Source organism: Gadus macrocephalus, chromosome 9 (assembly GCF_031168955.1).
Source record: "Gadus macrocephalus chromosome 9, ASM3116895v1".
Classification (NCBI taxonomy): Eukaryota; Metazoa; Chordata; class Actinopteri; order Gadiformes; family Gadidae; genus Gadus; species Gadus macrocephalus.
This window is the reverse complement of record NC_082390.1, coordinates 17,265,876-17,291,174: the sequence shown is the minus strand read 5'-3', so window position 1 is coordinate 17,291,174 and position 25,299 is coordinate 17,265,876. Positions and strand designations below refer to the sequence as shown.

At 43.5% G+C, this 25,299-nt stretch overlaps 1 protein-coding gene across 5 annotated transcripts in view; it reads right to left on the bottom strand.

Annotated features, from left to right (window-relative positions):
- Positions 1-16,578, bottom strand: part of mef2aa (myocyte enhancer factor 2aa) — a 54,995-nt gene extending 38,417 nt beyond the window's left edge. For 3 of the 5 annotated variants that reach the window (XM_060061243.1, XM_060061245.1, XM_060061241.1), the window contains exons 1-3: positions 16,414-16,578; positions 13,258-13,401; positions 212-438 (exon numbers count right to left, since the gene is read on the bottom strand). In XM_060061243.1, the coding sequence (XP_059917226.1) occupies positions 212-265 (54 nt within the window). In that variant the 5' untranslated portion in view covers positions 266-438; positions 13,258-13,401; positions 16,414-16,578. The remainder of the gene's footprint in view (positions 1-211; positions 439-13,257; positions 13,402-16,413) is intronic. The other 2 variants (XM_060061242.1, XM_060061244.1) reach the window with 1 other exon arrangement.
- Positions 16,579-25,299: the final 8,721 nt, after the last annotated feature.

Below are 25,299 nucleotides of genomic sequence, written 5' to 3'. Positions count from 1 at the left end.
TGTGTTTGTGTTTTAAGGCATGGGAGTGTGTGAGTGTGTATGTGTTAAAACTGACCTGCCTGTGTGTGTGCGTGTGTCTTTGTGTGTCTTTGTGTGTGTGCGTGTGTGTGTGTGTGTGTGTGTGTGTGTGTGTGTGTGTGTGTGTGTGTGTGTGTGTGTGTGTGTGTGTGTGTGTGTGTGTGTGTGTGTGCGCGCGTGTGGTAACACTGACCTGCCTGTTCCTCTCGTCCATGATCCTGGTGATCTGTATCTTCTTCCTCCCCATGGCTGCGTCCTGTCCGCTCTCTCCGACACCTCGACAATATCAGAACAAACAACCAAGCTCTCTTCTCGCCCTCGCTCTTCTTCTAGCACATTGTACAGCACTCTTCTCTCGCCGTCTCTCTCTCTCTCGCTCGCGCACACTTTTTCTATCGCTTGAGTGGCTCACACCACGACCTGGGTAGAAGAGCAAGAGCCAGGGATAGAGAAGAGGAAAGAGAGAGGAGAGAGAGAGAGAGAGAGAGAGAGAGAGAGAGAGAGAGAGAGAGAGAGAGAGAGAGAAAACCGAGAGAGTTAATACAACACTTAGCATAACAGCGCTCATGTTTCTGAAGGCACATCAAAGAATGGGAGAGCTCTGTGTTGCCTTCTCTCCAGCGCATCCAGGGAGGATGGGAGCCCCGTGAGGTCTTCTTATCTGCCCAGCTGCACTTCCACCGCAGCAGGAGTCAATGGAAGCCCAAGCTTCTCACTTAACGGCAGCGCAGCGGTGTAAACAGGACCTGCCTCGTGCAGGCCAATCATTCAAACTACAAAGAGGGAACGGGCATATACAATGCATGCCTTGCAGATCCAGACAAAAGTGAAAAAAAGGCCCAACAATTCGAATACGATTTTGAATTAGGCATGCACAATCGATCAGAGATAGATTGATATAACATATTAGAGAAGTTATGTATTCAACAACACAAATCATGAAAGTCATGGAAAAGTCATGGAAAAGACCCATCAAACCATCAATCTCAAATTTCCCAAAACGCTAAACTGAATACGGAGTTGTATTGTTCTGGATGCATAAATGTTATCCGACACCCTAAAGGGTTAAAATCCTTTGGTTCCTTTCAAACTGGCTAACAGCAATTTGTGATTGAGCCGCTGGTGTGCAGCATTATCGGTGTTAGGTCCCCAAGGTGGCAATCTAGGTTGTCTTGGATATAATTAATGTCTTCTTTGAATGACACCCTGTAACTTTGGCAAATGATCCTACAGTAAAACACGTTGTTGAGAAAGCTGTTATGTTGCCAAACATAAACGGCTTATTCTAGTTCACCAAAACCAAAGTTCTACTCATATGTTCTGAGGCTTATAGAACAAAGAACGGTGATAATTCCCCCATTACTCACCCTATGGGAAACCATGCTGGCTCCACTTAAAGACAGACAAGCTTTTATAATACAACGTCTCATAGTCCCATACCATGGGGAAGGTACCAGTGGTTCCGTCCGAGCCTGATACCATGAGTACCCTTACTCTGTCCTCCTCCTCAGTCCCCAGCTACCCCACGCCCAGGGGACGCATCCATCACTGACACCCAGCGCTCGGCCAAAAAACGAAACGTCTAAACACCTTTTCCCCCTATGAATAGAAAATGCAGAGAGGTGAGGTCCGTCATCACCACAGGTTGACGGTGGAGTCAGCTGTTATGGGATGCGCGAGGCCTTCGGTCCCTGACTGGCAGGGAAAGCCAAAATGACCCGTTCTGGTGGCACACGGTCATTATGGGTTACAGATGGACTGGCATTATGGTGTCTGGCTGTCTGAATCTGAGCCCCACTGTGGCGAAACCCGCCTGAGATCACCTAGGTAACTACCCACGCATGGCTGTCGACGCTAGGAAACTAACCACACAAACCACATCACAACAGGCAAAGAGCACAACAATGTTTCAATTACAACGTCCAAAATGTTCTGCTACATTATAGACACTATGTATATATGTTTATATATATAAAAACTCATAGACACCCTTAATAGAAATATACATATAAATAAATGCATACATGTATATATATATATATATATATATATATATACATATTTACAAACATATACACACTTTATATATAAATATATGTGTGTGTATTAGGGATCGACCGATATTATCGGCCGATATTCGCGTTTTTTACGTGTATCGGTATCGGCCGATACGCGGCTGATTTTCGCCGATTTCTTTTCTTTTTTTTTTCTTTTTTTTTTTACTTCTACCTCACCTGTTTTTAATATTTGTTAAATATTGTTCATCTACTTGTTCTTACTTGTTCTACTTCACCTGTTTTTACTATTTGTTAAATATTGTTTTTTATATTGAAGTTCAATAAAGTTCAAAAAAAAAGAAAAAGAAATCGGCTCAAGAAAATCGATATCGGCGTATCGGCTAAGGCTGATGAAAAAATATCGGTATCGTATCGGCCCTTAAAAATCGGTATCGGTCGATCCCTAGTGTGTATATATATATGTATTTATGTATTACTCACAACTACTCACATATTATGGAACCGTAACTATTCACACGTCTGACATCAATATGAAATGTGCAAAATGATTGTCAGAGATGAGAGCATGTTGTGACGTGTGACACTCCTCCCAGCGAGAGGAGATGTGTAACATTTGAATCATGATGTGGGTGCGTTAGTGTGTGTGTGAGTTGATACTAAGACAGAAAGACAGAGTGAAAAGATAGTGAAAGACATGAATGAGATGAAAGCGAGGTGCAAAGAGAAGGATGTTCGCGCCTACAGGAGGAAGCCTGCTTACCAACAACCGACCCCATAGAATACAGCTGTAAGAAACGTCAAAAACATGGGTTCAAACTAATGCATTCGTGTCTGTCCATGTCTCATTGGCTCAATGTGAAGGCTGATGGTTTTAAATGTAAAAGAAACCAGTAGGCCTCAACGCTGTTGGCATACACAGCCCTGAGAGAATGCATCTCATCCCATACCTTTGAAAAGACCTTGATCTCCCCCACCTGGCCCGCTCTGATGCTAACCAGTCCAGCATTCCTCAAAGGTGCTTACCCGACGTTTGTCCCTAAGAGATCAATGGACTGTGTCACCATAGAAACGATCACATCAGCTTGACAAAAAAGGAAAATAAATCAATGTCACCCACACCCTACCTACAGAATGAACACGTAATAGATTCAGAATGTTTCAATATTGAACAAAACGAGAGAATTCATCTCTTCTTCTTCTTCTCCTTGATGGTTTTGGGTCAGGTTGATTTGGCTGGCATGTAAGTGGCTCATTGAGAAGAGGCCATGAGGAGGCTCTGTCAGTCCCCTCCCTTGGGCCAAACCTTTGGGAGACTGGGAGGCTGGATGTCAGAGGTGGCCCTTTCGCACTCAATAAAACATGCTCAACTCCCAGTGTAATTACTCAACTCCGTACACCCCCCTCCCCTCTGATGGCAGGCCCTGTGCGTGTGAGCCACCGAGCACTCTCTCACGGCCGCAGCACTGCTTACTCACGCCTAAGCTGCTCCTAAAGGGAAACTGATTCCCAGGTTTATGTGCTTTACTTGTTTCATCAACGTGAAGCCAAATCTACAAATCATCAAGCGTTAAATGAACAGTGTTTGATTAAAGAAAAATAAGACAAACAAATCCAGACCCATGTGGCGATATAAAGACACATGGACAGCGGCCAAGTTGTGAGCCCCGCCAGTTCAGATTCCTGTGTGCAGCGGCCGTAGTCGCGGTCTTCTACCGGAGAACGTGGGCAGACAACACACCATTTCCTGCCCCTCACTTCCTGTTATTCGGGACGCTACTATATGCCCCCCACCATGGAGGGAGGCGGAGCGAGTCGGGGAGCAGGGTCCAGAAAGGGGAGGGGCCACCTTAGAACCCCCCCCCCCCCCCCCCCCCCCCCCCGCCCCCGCCACACACACCCCTCCTTATTGCCTTCCTGCCTGACAGTCTGAGACTAAACAACAACAGCAACTCATCTCCTGTGGCTTTGCACTGCCTACTTATGAAATTTACTCCAAGGACCATTCCGCACAACGGACAACGTGCAACACTGCACCGAGGCGGGTTTTTCTTTTCTTTTTTAAGAAGAGCGGCCTACTCTCATTGACCAGAAGTGATGATGGCCCTGATGGATGGATCGCAGCTATCCATCAAGAGGCCTGGTGTTCATTCAACAAAAAGCTGAAGAGGTAGCACGTGAAAGACAAGAGAACACCCGCGCAGATGTAGCGCTGCTAATGTATTGACGTGTGGCTGGTGTGTACCCCCCGGCTGCTGGGGGCTTTGAGGGCCTGGAGCACGAGAGCCTGAATCCAGCCTCTCTCTTGATGTGTGATAGTCAAGCCGTAATGCACTCTTAAGAGCAACGGGAAATTAATATTGTCCTATTTGTTCCTCCTTTCATCATGCTGTGCAGTACCTGTATTTTTTTTTTCTTAAAGAGAGTCTGTTGGCCTGAGGGGGGTTGGTGGGGGGGTGAGGGGTGGGTGGGGGGTGGAAGAGAGCCAGCCCCAATTTCTCTCCTCGTTTCCCTTTGTGAGATCTTGCTTATCTTCCGTTCCAGCAATGAAAGGCAGAATCTTGGCCCCGGCAGCATCGCTAGTGTTAATGTCACATGATGCTAATCTGACACACGGCTGATGCCTCAACAACCTCTCTCTCTCTCTCTCTCTCTCTCTCTCTCTCTCTCTCTCTCTCTCTCTCCCTCTCTCTTTCTCCATCTCTCTCTCTCTCATTCTCTCGCTCTCACTCCTCCTCTCTCCCCCTCTTGATCCCCCTGTCGCTCTCTCTCACTCTCTCTTTCTCTCTCTCACGCCCCCTCTCTATCCCTCCCCCCCTCTCTCACTCTCTTTCTCACCCCTCTCTCCCTCTCTCCCTCTCTCCCTCTCTCTCTCTCTCTCTCTCTCTCTCTCTCTCCATCCTTTCTTTTCATTTCTGTTCTTTCGTATAATTTCCGAGGCTCACACTCCACGTTCCCTCACCTCAGTTTCCAAGGCAACTAATGAGATATAATTAATAAGATCTATCACTGGGGCCTCTGAACAAAAAAAGTGAGAAAGATGCTTTAAGATACGGAGAGGGATGATGGGAAGTGGAGTGGAGTAGAAGGCTCGACCAGATACACTTTGCCTTGCCTATGGCGAAACATACCCCACCAAACAAAGGCTCAGAGGCACATCAAACAGAGGCCTGAAAAGATCACCATAGGAATTGTGACAATGGTTGCAGTAAAAACCAACCACATACTCAGTCCATAGAAAATCCCCACAGGCAGAGATCTTGTATAAACAGCTTCATTTATTCAAACCCGTAAATCTTAAAAAAAAGAATTTCAGGGCAGGCCAGACATAGCATTGACTTTATTGTGGTAACCTTGTGCCAATTAAATCAGTCAAACATGCTTTGTTGACAATACGTCGACTTAGCTGTAAATCACTCAAATGTAGCAAATGTGGTGCCCAGCACAATGCTGTGGTAGTCTGCTGCTGGAGGAACGGTTCATTAGTCTACTGAGGACTGCTGCCACAGTCCAACTCACTCCTGACCCGGGCTGGGAATCCCACGTTGGACCAATCCCACGTAGGACCAATCCCACGTAGGACCAATCCCACGTAGGACCAATCCCACGTTGGACCAATCCCTGGTAGGACCAATCCAACGTTGGACCAATCCCACGTTGGACCAGTAGGACCAATCCCACGTAAAACCAATCCCACGTAGGACCAATCCCACGTTGGACCAATCCCACGTAGGACCAATCCCACGTAGGACCAATCCCACGTAGGACCAATCCCACGTAGGACCAATCCCACGTAGGACCAATCTCACGTTCAAACTGGCCTCCGGGTCACACCCGCCTCACGACTCGGCACCGGGGCCGTGCCGTGTGCCCGTTGGAGACTGGGGCCCGAGGGAGACAAGAGAGCTACTTATCACCACCTCCAAAATGTCATCAAAGTGGAAAACTCCCAGTAGGAGGCGTTCTGCTCCCATACATATAATATCTATCACCCCAGAAGATGCTAGCTTGCTACACTCTGGTTTAGAACGGTGAGCGAGGATGTTGTCTTTTATACACTGGACACCATACAGCACAGGTAGCCCATCAACAATGGGAGAATGCTGAGGGAGATGTAGGGAAAGTGATAAGTAAAGGACATCAGATGCTCACAGTATTAGCAGACACAGACATCCTCAATTTCAGTCTTGCAGGGCTGTCAAGGGATGGGGAGAGAGTGCAAGGTGACTTTGAATAAGTGCCTTGGGGTTCCATGGGAAATTCTATCGACATTGCATTAATATCATGTCTCACTTGCTTAAAAAAAGCCACTGCCTGCCATACAGCACTGGCTAGTAGGTAAAACGAAACAGACAACTCAACTTGTCTACCAAGGCTTGACTGGAGGATCTGCGGTTCACTAGACAAACACAGTGACATGATATTGAATAAATAAATTGGCGCTACCATTGTTGGTGCAAGGTGATCAGCCTACATAACAAATCAACAACAGCTAAAGCCTGTGAATCGTAGTGGTGAACGTCCACAAGTTTCACAAGGACATGATCGTGCTTGTTTGAGGTTGCATGTGTGTGTGGGTCTTTTGTGTCTGTGTGTGTGTGTGTGTGTGTGTGTGTGTGTGTTGCAATAGAAACAGTTCAGTCATATGCATAAGACTAAGGTAGATCAAAAGCAGAGAGAGAGAGAGAGAGAGAGAGAGAGAGAGAGAGAGAGAGAGAGAGAGAGAGAGAGAGAGAGAGAGAGAGAGAGAGAGAGAGAGAGAGAGAGAGAGAGAGAGAGAGAGAGAGAGAGAGAGAGAGAGCATCGGCAGCATGGTAAATGGAAGCAGGCCTAAAAGAAGCAACCTGCTCTCGTCCCATCCCACCTCTGTGGTAGTGTGTGGTAGCAGCATTGTAACATAATTACTGCTGGGACACTTCTATTCCCAATGATCCATTTGCGTCAGTCAGGTTTTCGAGCCAGCCAATGAATGGATGCTCAGTTTCTCAAGGATAAAGAGATGACCCTCTCCGAACAGTTATATCCATTTCATGTGGAAAAGCTACTCCCCTTCTTATGGTGAATCCCTCGATGCATATGAGTACAACTTCTTAGCAAGTGGTAAATGATGATAACTTCCTTGATGCTACTGCAGGGTGATGAGTTATATCTCATTAAAAAATCATTGTGCATGACCATAAGAGAGTTATAATATAAGCACGGTGTAGACATATAGCGAGGGACCTTAGCTAACTTCTGAAACCCTTAAGACGCCACTATTCCAATGTGTAGCAAAGAAAGCTACAAAAAGCCCTGTACAGACCACAGATACAATTCCACAGAGGTCCCATTCTGCTCTGTTCTAGCGAACCCATCACCTTAATCGGTGGATGGGAGAAACCGTCCTCAAATAGCCCCAGTTTACGTCACGCTATGCAAGACACCACCCTTATGACACACCTATGAGGTTGACCTCCATGTTAAACACCTAACACAGTAAATAACTATGAGTGTCTATGTGAAAGACCTCCATCACCAATTCACAAAAATTCCCGTTGACAGTTGCACTAGTCACTTCCTTTACATGGGATCCACGATAAGGAATTTACCAGTATTGCATCAACTGATGCTGACGTGACCTTAATAGTCCTTCAATAGAAATGTGCCCCCGTTATATTATTAGTGGGTGAACCCTGTGCTGTAGCTTTTTTCCGTGCTCGAACTTTCTCTACTCACCCTCTCACAAACATGCCTGTGTGCACGTGGGTGTATAGGGGGGAGTAAGCCAGGGAGGCGGTGGTCTCGTGTAAAAATGCGGAACTTTCAATGGTTGCCAGTCATCTGTGTGGAGCGCCTCAGCGGACGATAACAACATGGTGGCCCAGTGGGGGAGGCTGCTCCGGGACACCCTCCTAGCTGTGTTAAGAGGCACGACAGCCTTTTGATGTTACGCAGGCCGCCGCCCCGCAGATGGTAAGCAGCCAGAGATGAATCAGGGGACGCGCCTCCTGGGAGGACGCGCAGCGTATGGATCGACGGCGCTGTGCATTAATGTGTCTTAAGCACAAGCAATTTTACCCCCGATACCCCCTTAACACCCCCTTAACCCCCTCAACACCCCCGAGCACCTTAGGGTCCCACATGAGGCCCTCTGATTGACTCCGGGTACCTATTTAACCCTGGGCCATGTTGGGTTATCAGCAGGCAGGGTTTAACTAAACCCACATTAAGGGACGCAGGGACAGAGTGTGTTATTCTTCTTTTTGCTAACGCACATTCCACATTGTTGTGCACGTGTGTTGTTCTTGTTGTTGTTGTTGTCTATGTGCTTGGGGAGAACTAGGTGCATCTTTTAAGAGAGTAAAATGCTTGAAAGGCTGAGAATAAATATTTGATTTTTCCTCGTGGCATCCCGATGCGCTCCCCTTTTCCTCCGTGCTACCGTGTTCCATTACATAAAAGCTTTATGAAATCCAAGGCACAACCATGGCCATGATTCATGGCAGCTGAGGAAGGACATTGATTTTTGGGTGGGTTCTTTTTTTCTTCCATTTCTTTGCAATGAACCATAGCTGGTAATTACATTGGTTAATGTAACACGATTTTGTACACTGTGAGTGTAGTCCATACATTAACAGTTGTGTTCTTTTTCAAATAAACATTACACAAACAAGAACAGAGTGAGAGTGAGAGTGAGAGTGAGAGTGAGAGTGAGAGAGTGAGAGAGAGAGAGAGAGAGAGAGAGAGAGAGAGAGAGAGAGAGATATACAGGCCTTGCTCAGTCTGGCCAAGTCTTGGCGTGGAATAGTGAGCTGTAGCCACTACGTCTGGGAAGTCTCTGTTCAGTGTTAACATTTCGCTCAGCCACAGATTTTTCTAATATTAAGATGTACCATCCTAATCTGCCACTTAACAGACTAACAGCTGTCGCGTAAGTAACATGCCTAGATGAATTGTGATTCATTACAGATAAAAAAATATTTTATCTTATTCAAAAAAATTATTAACAGTCTTTTACAACATAATATGTTGACTTGTTAAAGAAAACTGGCAGACTCCCGGCTTAGCCTCGACTCAGTGTGAGCCATACTAGGCCTGGCTTGTCCCCTCTCCAGGAACTATGTTTACAGCATGTATCCCGGACTGAGGATGACTGATGCCTCCTCCATCATTCTTTAAGCAATCGCAATAGAGGCAATAGTTCTCGGATGACACTCGATGAAAGAGGCCTGTGCAAGATAAACAACATCGCTAGCTTCAGACACAAACTCAGACCAGGCGACCTGAAGCCATCGCTTGTGTGTTTCTGATCACAGCTCTGCAGACTGAACACTGCAGGAAGTGAATTTGAGAGGGAAGAGAGACAAGAAATCTCCACAACAAAAGGTAGACCTTAGGGGTCACAGAATGAACCTTTAGATTCTCCCTTACTAAAGAAGGCGATTTCAATTTGAGAAGAAACACCAAAATGAATACAAATATGATTATTTTAGGATTTAACTATGATTATTATTCACTCTGAATTCAATGACAGTATAGCTTTGGCCTACTTTAAGAGAGCCTCTGTCCACTGGCAGCAGATTTGAAAATGTCTTTTCACTGTGAGAGGAGTGTAATGTTTTCCCTAGTATCATGCTGCCACAACAAGCCAAGAGATGATGTCACAGGACCTTGTAGAGGAGATATCTCTCTGACCAATGCACACTGTGTCTGCACTGGGCGAGGTCCAGAGGTTTTAACATCCTAGATCCTTTCATTCACTTCACACACTCAGCTCAACCACTAATCTATGACCAAAGAAACACATGTGTGTGTCAGTTCCGTAATCGTGACTTCCTAACTCCACTCCCCTGTTTACAGCAATTCATCATCAAGGCTTGTTCATAGCTCCAGATGCCAAAGGAAGACTTAACAGCATAAGACAATGCAGAATGCATGATGTCTTTCCCAGCAGAAACAACATGACGGACTGAAGCGGGGGGCCAAGAGAAATTGCTCCTCACTTCCCTTCCCTGCTCCTGAATCTGGTGTGTGTGTCTATGTGGTTGTGTGTGTGTGTGTGTGTGTGTGTGTGTGTGTGTGTGTGTGTGTGTGTGTGTGTGTGTGTGTGTGTGTGTGTGTGTGTGTGTGTGTGTGTGTGTGTGCGTGCGTGCGTGTGTGTGTTTGTGTGTGTGTCCTGCAGGATAATGAATAGAATCACATCCTCGCAGCTGCCACCAGTTCAGAGGGCTTCTCACACAAACAAAAACATAACCAAAAAGAAACATATAGCAGGCCGAGCCCCCTCTTTTTCATTTGTTAACAAGGCCACAGGGGCCATGGAGGGCCACAGGGGCCCGGCCCAGCTGTGACGCCCTCGTCTAGACTACGTCCTCCCACGGAGCGGCTACTGGACTGGCTTGGTGGGGCCCACCGCTGGGACTGGGGCCCCTCGGTTTCACAGCTGGCTACAGTGCACTGTACTGCACTGTCCTGCACTGTCCTGCACTGCACTGCACTGCACAGGACAGTACAAGCAGGCAGTGATAAAACATTTGATTTCACACTAGGTAGGGTATGGTGTGGAAAGGCGTGTTAGGAAAAGGCTATTAAGACAGAGACTGTCCAAATGAGGCGCCATTATTGTAGCTTCAAGCAGCAAGCCGTCTCCAACAGCACGCTAAGTAACTTCTTTGAAGAAACAAGTTCACCATCTTAATAAATGTATAATATTTTGTCCCTCGGGGTTTGCCGCACTTTGAAGAAAGTTTTACTTTGGAAGTATTTGGACTGTTTGTTTGTTCATAATGTCAGTACTTAGCTGCCTTTATGCCCACCGAGAGGACTGGCTGCTCCTAGAGAGATGCTTTTTAAGATGTGCACTGGTATACATCAGGATTTAAATACAGTTGGGTATATTAGCAATCATGGGAGATCTTTTGATCTAGTAAATTAGATTATAATATATTCCTTTGAATTTGATATTTTCAAAGTCTAATTAAAATTCAGTCAATTTGCAACTCAGCAAAGCGATGTCTTCCTTAACTCAATTATGTCCTTTGCTCGATTCAACTTCGCAGTGAATTAAAGTGAATGTGTAGAGTGTCTACTGTCACCAGATATTTAATAACCTTCATTAACACTGCAATTAAGGTAAATGGCACAAGCGTCAACTAATCTACCCGAATTGAGCATGCATTTGTATAAATATATGCCTCATGGTTGTTTAGCAGAAGTGGCGCATGCAAGTCTGACTTTAGCAGCATTAGAGAAAACCAAGGGTGAAAGCATCTTAAAAAAAAAAATGTTATAAACACCATTACCTGCTTTCGCCCCATTGCTAAGTTTTCCCTCACAAATCCCATTTTGCATGCATATAGCGTTAATCCCTTTAAAGCAGGACTCACAGGGAACATAAAGCAGGAACAACAAGCCACAAGGAACAAATAAATAACACGCTGCGCTTTACACCACACTGAGCCATAAAGTAATGGACACTAAACATATACAACTATATCATCGTACAACTAAATATAACTTATTTGTTTGTGTCGACTATAGTTCCATGTGACAAATACTATAGAACATAGGATCATAGTGCTGGACATAGGATGACTGCTGCTGTGAGGTGAGGTGAGTTGTTAGCCTGTGTGGTCCGGAGCTCAGTGGTGTGTTGGGTGAAGCCTAACTGTGGCCCATTGGTCCTTTAATGGGCGGAAGGGCAACCACAGTACCAGGACACATGCGTAGCTTGTCCTCGGTCAAAGAGGCTGACCTGTTGGACAGTCGACTCTCACATCTTGTCTACGCTTCCCCTTCTTCTTTCAAGCCAAGTTTATTTATTCCAGCTTCAGTTTATTTACGCAGCCATTTATGACCCTTCAAAAGGCTCAGCCTCCCGAAACGGGGAGGTCAAGAGTGTCCCTCCTTTCAGGAGCTCTCGTCCACTAATGCATTGATATCTCAAAATTACACTTAAGTGGGCTTGTCTTTTTCGTCACAATAAATGGGGAGCCGTGACAACAAATCTCTAGTGCTATCACTGATTCAATTTCCGCAAATGTAATTATCTATAATTTTGAAACTTCATGCGAGTGTAAAAAAAGGTACTTTTATTAGCATGGGCTCAGTTCAACGGCAGCCTTTAACATTAATCTCCTGACCAACGGCTTGGAAGTCATCGGCAGAGGACATTAAGGACCTGTCCTGCAAGGTCGCTAATGCACGGCCTCGCAACCTCATTATCTTTTGATTGGGCACACTCTGTTTGGCACAAGTCAAACAGATAAGGCAAAAGATCAACTAATATAGATATCTGTGTGATATTTCCTCTCACAAATATTCATTAAGCATGAAAATAAACCCTGTGGTCTTGCTGTGGAATTAAATGTCCTAAATATAACTGAATGCACTTGTCATATTTGTGTTTATGAAAAGACGATTGTTTCCCATTCAGTGTTCTTAGTTGACGCTAGTTGTTGTCGGTAACATTATCTGCCAAGTTCAAGATTCTGCATCCAGCCTCAAGGTCTCACAGGAGAATGCTGGAATTTCCACATTAATGGTGAGCTGCCAATGCACGATGAATCACATTGCCAAGAGAACTTTATTAACGAGCTCCAAGCTAAATAGACAGTAAGTGATACTGTTTATATGGCCAGCCATCTCAAATGAATCATGGCCTGCAGTTCATTATTGACACCTTGCCGTCACAGGCGAGGGAAATTTTAACCAAAAGTAATGGCCACAAAAACAATGGCCAAGACGAAACAAATATAGTCACTTAAATAGTGTCCAAGACAAAGAGAAAGAAATGTCGTCGATAAAATAAATGGTTGATTTCTACTTCGCTAGAACCATACAGTTTCATCCCTTTTTGTGTTGATGAAATTTTGTTCAGAAAACGTAATATTGTTTCATATTCATCTTTATCCCATATGATTTCAACCATTGTGGTCCGTAAGGTTTGATTCAACAGCATCCATAGGTCCAACACAGCAAAACGCCAGTTTGAATATTCAGCCAATGTGCCGTTACGACACTTGCAGCTGACACCAGCTCAGCTGACCAATGTACTCCAGTGATACCGCTCATAACCACTATCTAGTGCACCGTAGAGCTGTGCCAGAGAGCCGCTGCCTCAACGAACTCAAACACAATCTAACAGGAAACGCACCACAATAAAAGTTATTAAACTCAAACAAATCTTTTTATTTCCCCGTACTGTTGAGTAATTCACAACAAAAGAAGAAACATTTTCGCTTACCAGAAAACCCAAATAATTGATGTCCTCCTGATGGGACCAGGTGTGTTCAACTCCTTCGCTTTGATTTATTTCCTCCAACGTTTCCTTTTTCTTCCTTTTCAGATTCAGCCGACGGCCTGCGCCTCCTTCCTTTTGGAAAGTGTCCTGAGAGGAGGAGGAGGAGAAGGAGGAGGAGGCGGAGGAGGAGAGCGGAGGAGAAAGGGAAGAGACTTTCACTCAGAGTGATTCAGAGGCAGGGTGTAAACGAAACGCCAGCGTTCTCTCTTCTGACAACCGGCGTTAATTGCAGATCCGACTCGCCCACACACTCCACATTCCCCCTGGAAGGAGAAGCGAGACCATGCTGTGAGATTCAAGTGCCATGAGGAGGAGTGCAGTGAAAGATGCTACAGCTGCGCACTCTCACCACCAGTCAACACCTCTCCTCTGTGCGTCTCAACCCTGAACCCGGGAGCCCTGGGCGAGCGCAGTACCGTGTGTTTTTCTGGTCGCCAACATGCCCGAATCAAATGACCATGACCTCCTGTGTTTCTGTCTCCCCAGCTCACTCATTGTTATTGTGTCCGCCGACAAAACGACAGACACATGCCAACGGGTGCGTCCATGTCGTCGAGCTGGATTCGTGTTGGACGTGTTTTAAGTACAATAAGACGTGTAGTCACAGACCTGTGGCTTATCATCTCTTACCTTACGTTTGTTCATGAAGTGATCATCTATAAAACAGCTTTCATACAGATGTTTAGAGAAACACCCCTAGTTCATCATAAGGACAGGGACTTGTTCTCATGTGCTTCGGACAGCAATGGAAGTACACAGCTCTAAATTTAGGTAACCAATGTCTGCTATTCACTGCTAGATGAAAACAATTCAGCAGAAAAACATTACGTTGGTCATTTAGTAGTTTTTTTGGGATGTCAGAAGCCAATCCCTTTCTTTGAACTATTGAAATAGTCACTTAAATACATTTATATATATATTATATATTATTATGTATATACATATATTTTATATATGTTTTGGGGTATTTCAAAGCTTCAAATTATTACATATATTGTTTTTCTGCAGCCAAATATAACTAATGGTAAAGAATCTGTCAATTTCTGGACACACACAGACAACACTCATACTTTTGATATTGAATCAATAATTGAATGATTCAAAAATATAGAAAAGGTATGTTGTACATGCATTAAGAAAATATGTGCACGACTCCTTCATATTTGTGCAGTACTGACCTGACAGTGTCTCTGCTGGACTAATGCAATGCATGGAAGATGTAAAACGATATTCATTTCAGCACCATTAACAGAAACCACCTCATCGACAGAAGACATAAGAGGTCACATGATGTGGACCATGGGCTACAAGGCCCATTACACACTAGGCCCCGGGGCAGCGCAGAAACACATTACTGCAATCGGAGAGTGGTTTACTGTGTTGCTTAAGAAATCACTGGCAGCCTACTGGGACAGCGATATAAATGCCTTCAAAATAAAAGCTCTGCAAATTAGACACTCGATAACGACATAAAATCCAGGTGTGTGGACCTTAATATCCATCCTATAGTGTTTGTTGAGAAATGAAATCCAAATGTCCCGTTACACAAACAGATATTTTAACAGATCAATGAGGGATTCTTGAGAGGGGAATTTCATTACTGGATCACAGACAAATGAAGATACCTTTTAGATGTGACAGATAATATCTTTCACAACGGCATAATAACTGTTATATTTGGTATTCACAAGCTATGTCTAGACAAAAGATAATAAATTCTGAAATGTTCCACTCTCATCTTCCACTAAAATGAACTGAAATTATTTCTTGTTCCACAATTGTAGAAGACATGCGAAAGCAAGTTACACATTGGGAACGTATTAGGACTTAATGAACATCGTTTGTCTTGGAGGGAAAAGTAGCTTCAGTGTAAAATGACGTAAGCTCAATCATGTTTCTATACAGTGCGTGGCCTGAGGATAGTCACATGGGAAGGTCATTGCCAGGATAACTAGCTGTCCTCCAAGGGTCCTGTTTCTCGCTCAATAACTGTGTCACTAACTGTATGTAACGTACTCCTTGGACACTATGTATTATCACGTATTTCTAAAATATAGAGTTATTGAATCAACTCAAGCATAATTTACTGAACTGCCTTGATTATAATTATATAGGCCTACATTCTGTTCTTGTACCTTTCAATCGTTTATTTTAGATAAGGTACTGTAATGTATACGATTAAAGGCTTACTAGAGGGACATCCTTGATCATTTAACGGCTTTGACCATGACACATACCTAGTTTGGTGAAAATACCATGCTGATGTTTGATACTTTGTGCAAAGAATTACAAAATAAAACGACTTTCCTACACCTGCTGACCAGCACCACCTAGACCACAACACTTTGTACACCTGCTGACCAGCACCACCTAGACCACAACACTTTCTACACCTGCTGACCAGCACCACCTAGACCACAACACTTTCTACACCTGCTGACCAGCACCACCTAGACCACAACACTTTCTACACCTGCTGACCAGCACCACCTAGACCACAACACACCTATAATCAAGCACAACTGTAAGACACATCTCACTCATATACACCTACACAACTACACCGTTATACATCCATTTACCAAACCTAGACTATGCAGTATTGATATTATATGATTAGGATCTAATGACTCACTTCTCCACTGGTACATTGGGCGAATTTAATAGATGTTTGATGGTGGGCTATTACGAGTTCTCCAAAATAAAACCACTTTAGAAACTAAAACGTGAATTTCATAAACATAGGTCTTTAATTTCATAAACATAGGTCTTTAAGAACTTTAAAGCTTACAGTGTATCAATTTTTGCGCTGGACCCGATGGAAGTTTATCGATATAACTTTAACCAACCCTTGCAATATCTTATGTTTCCGAGAAAACAAGCACATTAAAACCAATAACATCGCCTTGAATCGTTTTTAACATCGACGCTCTAAAAAATTTTTTAAGCATGATATATTGTACATGTACTCCACGACGGTATATCTGTATCGCTCCTCTCTACGGCTCCCTCTGGCGCTCTCCCATCCACTTCACTGTACTACCAACCAACACTCTGCCACTCTCCTGCTGCCACATTGTTTCTATTTCCGTTACTCACCTTTACTCCCAAGTCAGACGCTGTATATAGATACTCTATATCGGTGACTCCAGTGGATAAACGTAATTTCAGTCACATTTACACTCTGCCTGCTATTTTAGGGAGCTGACAAACTCACACGAGCTGTTCCCCCTCTTGTCAGTGAGAGACTCCTCCCCCTATCTGACGAGCAGCCTACCAGACGAGGGAGAAAAAACAACAACTTCCATCGCTCACTCCCTCTCTTTTCTCTCTATCTCTCTCTATCTCTCTCTCTGGCTGGGTCTTCGGTCTTGTGTCTTTTTACTCTCAGGCTCAAAACAAGTCATCTCAGCGTAGGCCTACTGTAACCTAAGTGAGAGGCAAACTGAAGAAGTACCGTTTTACTTTATCGACGAGATAGTTTATATGAAGTCAGTAGCCGTATCAAAAATGCGTTGGTGGTTTACTAACAACTCTTCAACTGTCTATGCATATTAATTGGCCTGCTATCTGCATGGTAAAAGTAGGAGAAATTAACTAAAATAAACGTTTTATCAGTAGGCCTGTGTTTGGCTGTTGAAAATACGAGTTGAGAAATCAATATTTATTTTGTGTTTTCGATTAGACTTTTAATGGGTTAAATTCAACAGTGATGCCTGACTTAAACAACTTGGTAACTTCATTTCATTATTCGACATCGACATAGCCTATTAGACCAGATACAATTGACGTCATTATTCTAAGGAATTTTACGTAATTGACACTATCCCCTTCCAACTGCCGTCTCTAGCGTCTTTTGAGAAGCCAATGACCATAGGTAGGCGGGACCTAGAAAAGTCGCCTCGCAATGTCACGTGTAAATGGTGGAGCTAAAGCAAAAGGTGTGGGTTTGTTTTTACTCCGAGCTTAAAGAAACAGTTCCGTTATAACTAAAAATCATCATTTAAATGGTCTCAGATAAATATTCCTATGTAGGCCAATATACATTTACAATATATATATTTATTTTTTTAATGTTTTTTTTTATATTATTATTCTTGACCAAGAAAATTGTCTTCCACGTTTGAACAATTTAAAAGTTCTGCACACATTAAATGCTAATTTGTATGCTGTGGTTGTTTGTGATGTAAATCCCATTCCAGGTGATATGGAAAATGCTGGCGTAATAAAAATTGTGAAATTATGTACGTACTTGTGATTGTCTCATGAATAATTAGCAATGTGAGGTTAATGACTCACACATTTGATTTGTAATTAATGAGGTAATCCATGGTTATGTGTTCTCTTGTCCTTGTCGTTTCACTTTCTGAGCAACACAGTTTTCTGTTATGGTGTATAGGAGCCATTGATGCCATCAGTTTAGTTGTATACCTTTGGACAGACGATGTTTGCCTTTTTTGATTGCTTTCACCCATTCTTCTTGAGCAGCTCTTGGGTGTTCACATGCAAGGACGAACTGTTCTCTGCTTCTCTGCGCCCCATCTGTAGTGCAATATCCTGATACAGCAGTGTTCTCCAACACTTCTGTGCAATTGATTATTCTACACACAGGCTAATCTAACAAGTCCAAGATAAACTTTGCATTCAGTGCAGTGCAATACCCATGCCAGCATGAATACACAAACAAACAAACACATTCACAACACTCTCCATACCTGTGTCTCACCTGTGGTTGGTTTTGTCGCTTGAATGCCTTAACAGAACCTGCTCTTGCAACTTCCAGTTTGCTTTTTAATTCTTACTTTCTTCTCTGCACAATTTGCCCTTTCCCCCCCCTAAAACATCTCTTCCTCCTTCTAAACCGCCATCTTTTCTCCTTCCTTTGTTCCGCTCTGCCTTTTTCGCTGTACCTCAGAAGCCAGACCAGCTGGCTCTGGATGGTTTCCCGCAAGCCCTGGCAAGGCCTGCCTTGACACCCTGTGCCTAGTACCCTTGGTCTCTCTCGCAGGGTGGGGGGGGGAGAGCACGGGGGACAGTAGTTTGAAGGGTGTAGGAGCCCAGATGGACACAGCCATGTCAGGCATGCGCTATGTGACAGGGCTAGGCTGGGGGACTCTCTGGACCAGGCACAGCTGCCACTCAAATCTACAGAAGGTGTGAGGATTCTGTCGTCTTCTATTCGCCGATACAAGCAAACTAAGTTAGAAGAGGGCGTATTTCAAAATAAACACTAGATACAACTGTGTTAGAAGATCTGAGTGCAAGTAGGCGTAGTGTAAAATAGAAGATGCTCATTAGCTTAGCTTATCTTCCGTAATTTTACAATGACTACAGGCTAGTGAGTTAGAGCAGTATTGAGTTAGTAAACTAGGCCTACATGCAGTCACCCAGTATTTACAATTAATAACCATTTCTTAATAAATAAAAAATATATATCAGCTCTAAGCAATGTCTTTCTTCAAAGTTGGAGCGACTTAACAAGATAATAAGTTGTTTTAGCAAGCTTGATGCCAGACAGCTGGCATTTCCAACATTAAACCACACCACAAATAGACCCAGACGCTGTTTCTTACCAATTAAAAAGGCACCAAAAGAATAGTCCTTATGTGGTAAGCTTTATTGGAGTTCAGACGTCTGGTTTGATAGTGTACACAATAAGTGAACAATGAAATTATTTGTTTGTTGTGTAAATTAGGCACACATTTTCATTCCATAATATGCAAAGAGGCTAAATGGTTTCAGTAGATTGTGATTTATTGACTTGATATTGATCTCTCCACATTCCACTAATTAGATTTTAGCATGAGTTTTGCTAAATCTCTATGATAGCATCAGACCACACGACTTTGTCTGCATATGCCCCGGATGGATCCTTGATTCCCTGTGGTTCAAATCCTAAAATATCGTTCACCTTTTTAAAAATGATATCTCCACTCAGAGTGACTGTTGGCATTATTATCCATTTCCACTGAAAAAAAAAGTTAGCCAACTAAGTTGTCTCTGAGAAGACTGTAGCAATGTGTTGGAAAATCAAGATGAGGATCTAAAAATACTCGCTGTCTCACAGGCTGAATCACTTCTCTCATTACCCGCTGTAATTACAACTAACCCGGGCCTGCCAGCTTCAAGTATCCTAGAGTGGCAAGCAACTGTTACTGCTGCGGAGGTGTGCTATTTCAGACCGAAGGCCCCTACTATTTGTATTTTAAAGAATGGCAACACAGTAGCATATGCAATGACATGTGGAAAAACTTTGTATAAAACATTGAAATGTGTTGCTGAAAATAAAATAGGGTCATGTACAAAGGGGTGAATGTATTGTAAGAAAAGTCAAGCAAGAAACAAATAGATAAATAGAAACTGTCTCCCTCAAAGTTTTGCAGGATCCTTCACCCTTGGAGCATAACTTTGAAATACTGCTGTAGGTTTTTGTTTCATATTCTTGAGCAAGAGGCAGTGAGATTGAGAGAAAGACAAAGAGAGAGAGAGAGAGAGAGAGAGAGAGAGAGAGAGCAAGAGCAGGAGAGAGAGAGAGAGAGAAAGAGAGAGAGAGAGAGAGAGAGATGTGATGTTGTACAGAGGTCTCTCTGATGAGCTGATGGTGTCTCCTGAGAGGCCTGTGCTCTCCTGGGATAGGCAGTTCCTGAATGTTTTCAGCTCTTTTCATTATACAGCTAAATGCTGTCACCTCTGCGAGGTATAGCGGGAACTCCCGATGTTACATTGACTTGTTTGTTTTACCATCACGTCTCATTGGATAGAGGTTCATCCATACCGATGATAGCGCCGGCACGCTAATTATCTCTCCGATAGTCACAGACCCTATAGCACCATTTATAAAAACGCGGTCCCAGCTGTACTGGGCTCATTAAAAATTGAGCAAGGTCAGAAATTAAACCTCACTTGCCATTTGTCATTTTGTCCCCAATTCATAGTATTATTTAATTTAGTGCATAGCGTCAAATAAGTCAAAAACTGTTCAGTGGTGGAGGCACTTTTTAAAATCTGTTTTAAACAAACATAATATATGCTGGATATTAACTGGTAGTGTTAAAAGCAACAGAGATAATATCTGTATGTGAGCTGGCATGGCCTTCGCGTTTGCCTATACTTTTATTGTGTGAGTGTGTGTGTGTGTGTGTGTGTGTGTGTGTGTGTGTGTGTGTGTGTGTGTGTGTGTGTGTGTGTGTGTGTGTGCGTGAATGCATGAGTGTGACACTGTATGCATTTACCTTCCTGCATGCGTTCGGTGTGTGCATGCACGTGTGTGTTCCTGCCATAGTCTCAGCGAGTCAGCATCTCTTCCTAGGCGCGTGCTCTCGATGTACAGACGCCTCGCAGAGGAACAGGATCAAGCCAGGTTGCCAAGGGGAACGAGTGGGAGACGCCATTCACATTTCTGCCTTTCAACAAATTCTTCTTGGCATTTTGGAAATGACGCTGCGTCAAGCTATCACTACTGTAATTCTTTTGGACAGTTTTTCCAGCGAGAAATCTATCAATATCCTTTTTTTCTGGGGGCATAATTACTAGTACATTGTATGATGGCCCAAATAAAATTAAATATATTAATATGCCAGCTAATTTAATCCTGTGTTGAAGTAAAAAGGAGAAATTGCAGATGATAGGCATGATGTAAATGTAAAACATAAACCAAAGGAATCTGCTACTGCAATCCATGAAATTAATCCAAAAAAATCTATAAAATGCTGCATTTACATATTTGTATATGCTTTTGTAAAAAAAAAAGAAATCACATTATGTAATCCTCTTGTCATTTAGAGAAAAAACGATGTCGATGGAATGCAGATTGCCTACCTCAAAACAGGAACCAATAAAGAACCATTCTATATTATATCTGTATAGCTACTGCCCTCCTTCTTTATCATTGGGGTTCCCTTTTACCAGGCATGGCTACCAACTGTAAGCCACCGGAGATCATTTGGCATTCATGTTTTACAAATGTATAGAGTAAAACTCCCCAAATCTATCTGGCAAGCATCGCCAAGAAGTCTTAAAAGCGCATCCTCCACCATGAAAAACAAAGCAAAACGGCATTGTGTAACGCACGCCATTGTCTCATGAGTTCAGTACGCCTTCTTTGCCATTGCAGTTGTCATCACCTCTGTCTTCCTATAGTATACGCTTTCTTACAGGTAAATAGGGGTTTGACACAGGAGAACACATGCGGATTGCTTACAACAGGTAATACATTTGCATGTCAGGCCTGTGCGTCACAGATTAAACATGCTTTGTTGGGGATGATTTATGAGCCCGGTGTCACGCTGGGCGTGCGCGCGGCTGTGAGGGGCTGAGGGTCTGATGGCAGTCATGGGGGTAGCAGGTGGGGCGGTGGGTTGGCGAGTGTCAGATTTGTCTTACAGGAAGACTGATGCGTCGCTGTTCCGAGGGGGTGCCCACTGCAACACACACCTCCGTCATTAATCACGGCCGCAGCCTCTGTGTACACAACGCTTTGTCTTGTGTTCCTAGCAGACCGTCTCTGCTGTTGCTGCTGAGAGTGCCTCTGCTGCCCTCAGCCACGGCAAAAGCTCCCTCACTACAAACCCCTTTAAAATCAATCCCACTTCCACAGCCTTCCACAGCCTTCCATGCAGTCCAGGGTGATGGGATCCTCAAAGGTTCTTTACAAAACCAGGACAAGAGACACCATGAGATGATTCGGGTTAATGCAGATTGGTTGCGTGTCGCCTTAGGAAATGTAGAGAGAACCCAAAAAAGGAAAAGCATTCTCATGTATTATGTTTTATCTCCATTTTTTGCTTGCTCTAGTGTGTATTAGCCTTTTCCCATGTTCTAGATTCTTTAGGAAACCCCTTGGGTATACATGATGAAGGTGATTCCCTTTTCCTAGCAAGAAAGCAGTTCCGACGTGAAATATCTGTCCCTTTTTTGCAGCTAAAGCAATTGGTCTTTTTGGTTGTTTAGCTCGTTGATCAGAGTTTGAAGAAAATGCTGCCACAGCAGGCAGCTTAAAGTGTGCTAAACTAATTATAACTGACCAGGACTAAACTGCGTAAAGTAATAGTAATGTTACACACCTATCCTAAAACAAATGCGCTATAATACAGTCTCTGTACTTTTTGGTCAATGGTACTCTTGTTTTCCCCCTTGTATACATTCCTATTTGGAATGTATACAAGCATATCATCTTTTTGTTTTTTTACAGTATTACTATGGAGCATTAATGATTTGCCATGTGTATACACAAATGTGCATACACACATACCCACTCACACACATACATTATTTAACTCTGTACATTAAAGATATGGCCTTAAGAATTGCATACAATTCCAAGAAATGATTTAATGTACTCATCATGAAAACATCCATGAATCTTTTCAATTTCACATCAAACTGCCACCATACTGCAAATGATGCCATCTACCCAGGGCATCTCATGAACAGGTAATTCTTGACTGTAACCCTAGTTGGTCAGGAAGGGAAATAACGAGCTGTCAGACTAGAGCTCAGGTCCACAAAGCCATGCTTTCACTGGGGAGGGCCAGATATGTGAAGGACATAATTGCATGCACTGTTTAACATTTATTACATTCAGTACACCATTGCGGTTTGTTTATCGTAACATCCCAGGCAAACAGACTTAATGTGTGCACGGGCAAATATTTGCAGCCCTATATCAAATTCTGCAACAAAATTAAGGATATCCCAGAAGCCAAATGGGGTCGCATGTGCAATAACAACACCGTAAGGCCAGTCACTGTTCCATCCGCACAGATCACCCTATCACAAGAGTGGCTGCAGCGTTTGTGCACAGAGCTTTACCCCTGCAGGCTCATATATCACACTGGGCCTTATTAAGAGCTTTCACCAAATCTGGCTTTGACTAACACCCTTAGTCAACTCTAGAAGGCCTGCAGTCTCAAGCACATCCATTTGTACATAGACACTGATTAAATGCATGAATACATTAGTAGGAAGGGTTATTTTCCATGATAGATAAGAGCGAGAGACACAGAAAGAGGAAGAGACACAGAGAAAGAGGAAGAGACACAGAGAAAGAGAGCGACACAAAGAGAGAAGGGAGAGAGAGAGGGACTGAAGATGTTTCATGGATGATCGTAATATTTGAATTGGTCTAAATAATCATCTCTGCCCGAGTCTCGTATCCCTGTGCAGTTTATCCCCCCTCGCCCCTTCTCTCACTCCTTGGCACAGAGTAGTACCACGGTTCGTATCATAGAAGCTCGGGAGAGATTTCCCCAGCCAAGAAACCTGAAATAATGTGCAGCTGCAGGGTTGAGGATTTCACGGCTTTGAGAATTAATTTAATAAATTTAATATACTGTAGTAGAGTATTTGGATCTTAGCTCGAACACTTGTTACAACACAACTTAAACAGACAGAGGGAACTTCAACATGTCATTCATAGCTGTATGGCTCAGACAGGATGTATTGCCGTAATGACTGTGAGCAGCGCAGGGCTTCCTCCTCAGCCGTCTGCGCCCAACTCGCGTTCGGGGTTCAAAAGGGATGATTTGTGATACGAAACGGCAGACTGGTGGGGGTGACCCAAAAATTCCACAGCTGCAAAATGATTCATTGAAACAAAGTCATTGTTATACTGCCGTACAAGTGATGACCTATTCTAAAGGCGTTACAAGCCCTATTCCTGCCACACTGCCGGAACAGACAACTCCATTTTATTACAGCATGCTGGGAATTCCCCTCCATCGGCCATGATCTTGACCCCTTCCTCCGCCCCCCCTTCTTTTTTTTTGCGTCTCCATTGTATGTGTAAGGGGAAGGTTCCAGGCCAGAGGAGAGCAGAGGGGCTGGCACCAGGGCTGACAGATTGGGTCTCTCTGCCCTCCGCTGCTCTCCCCTGCACTGCGGCTCCATTGTGCTGCCCTCCCAGGCCCGGCCACGGGGCACACCTCCGCCATTGTGTTCCTGGACAAAACCTGCAAACTGACACCGCGGTGGCAGGCGTCGGCCCGGCCCCACGGGACGCCCATGCAGAGTCTGCATGTGTGTGTCTGTGTGTGTGCACATGCACATGTACTGCATGTGTGCACATATACGGACGTAACCACAACCACACAAACACACACAAACACACACATAAACACACACATAAACACATTTGTATTTTTGGAAATTTGTTTAATAAATGATTTTGAAATGATAGCGATACATTAAAGGATATTTAAAGAGGGCAGGGTTGACTCATTTGAATTTGTAGAGCAGACTTTTAACATGTATGTGCACTTTTGTGCATACAACATGCATCCGTTTTTTCATGAAATGCCTTTACAGCATACCAACCAGCTACATATTTAAATGTGTTCAACGCTATTCAAATCATGTTCCCTGAGCTGCTGAACTGGTAACAATGTTCGTAACAATGTTTTGCATTATACGAGTTGTTGCAACGGGACATTTGGCATTCACTGATACTGGTATCAGATGTCGGTCCTGTACCAGGCAACATTATCAGAGAATATCACAACAAAAGGATCCAATGCCAAGAGCCAAGTTTCACGATTCAGATATAAAGAAGAAAAGAGAAAAAAGCTTGATTTTAGTTTTGAATACACAGAGGCGTGCTGAATTGCTCTAATCTTGAATGAGAAAATAAAATAAAATAAATAAATAACATAAAAAATATTATACTGTTGATTATATTACCAACCAAATCAGTCTGTGTCATTGGACGATGATTTGATCATGTGTAATTGGATGTTGGTAATTGCTATAACATAAACCTCAAATGCATCAAGCGCCCAGAATTGCAAACTCTTTTTTACATATTTTTTATGTACAAATATACGTGTTTTTGCCCTCTAGTGGTCAGAAGATGATTAATGCATCTTTGTCAACGTATTCTATAATGGTGTTTTAATGACCCACAACAACTGCAGCTTATACAGGCTATACTGCTCAGCTAAATCAGTAAAATAAGCACGTTTTGGTTTAAGACTGAAATACGTGCATTCC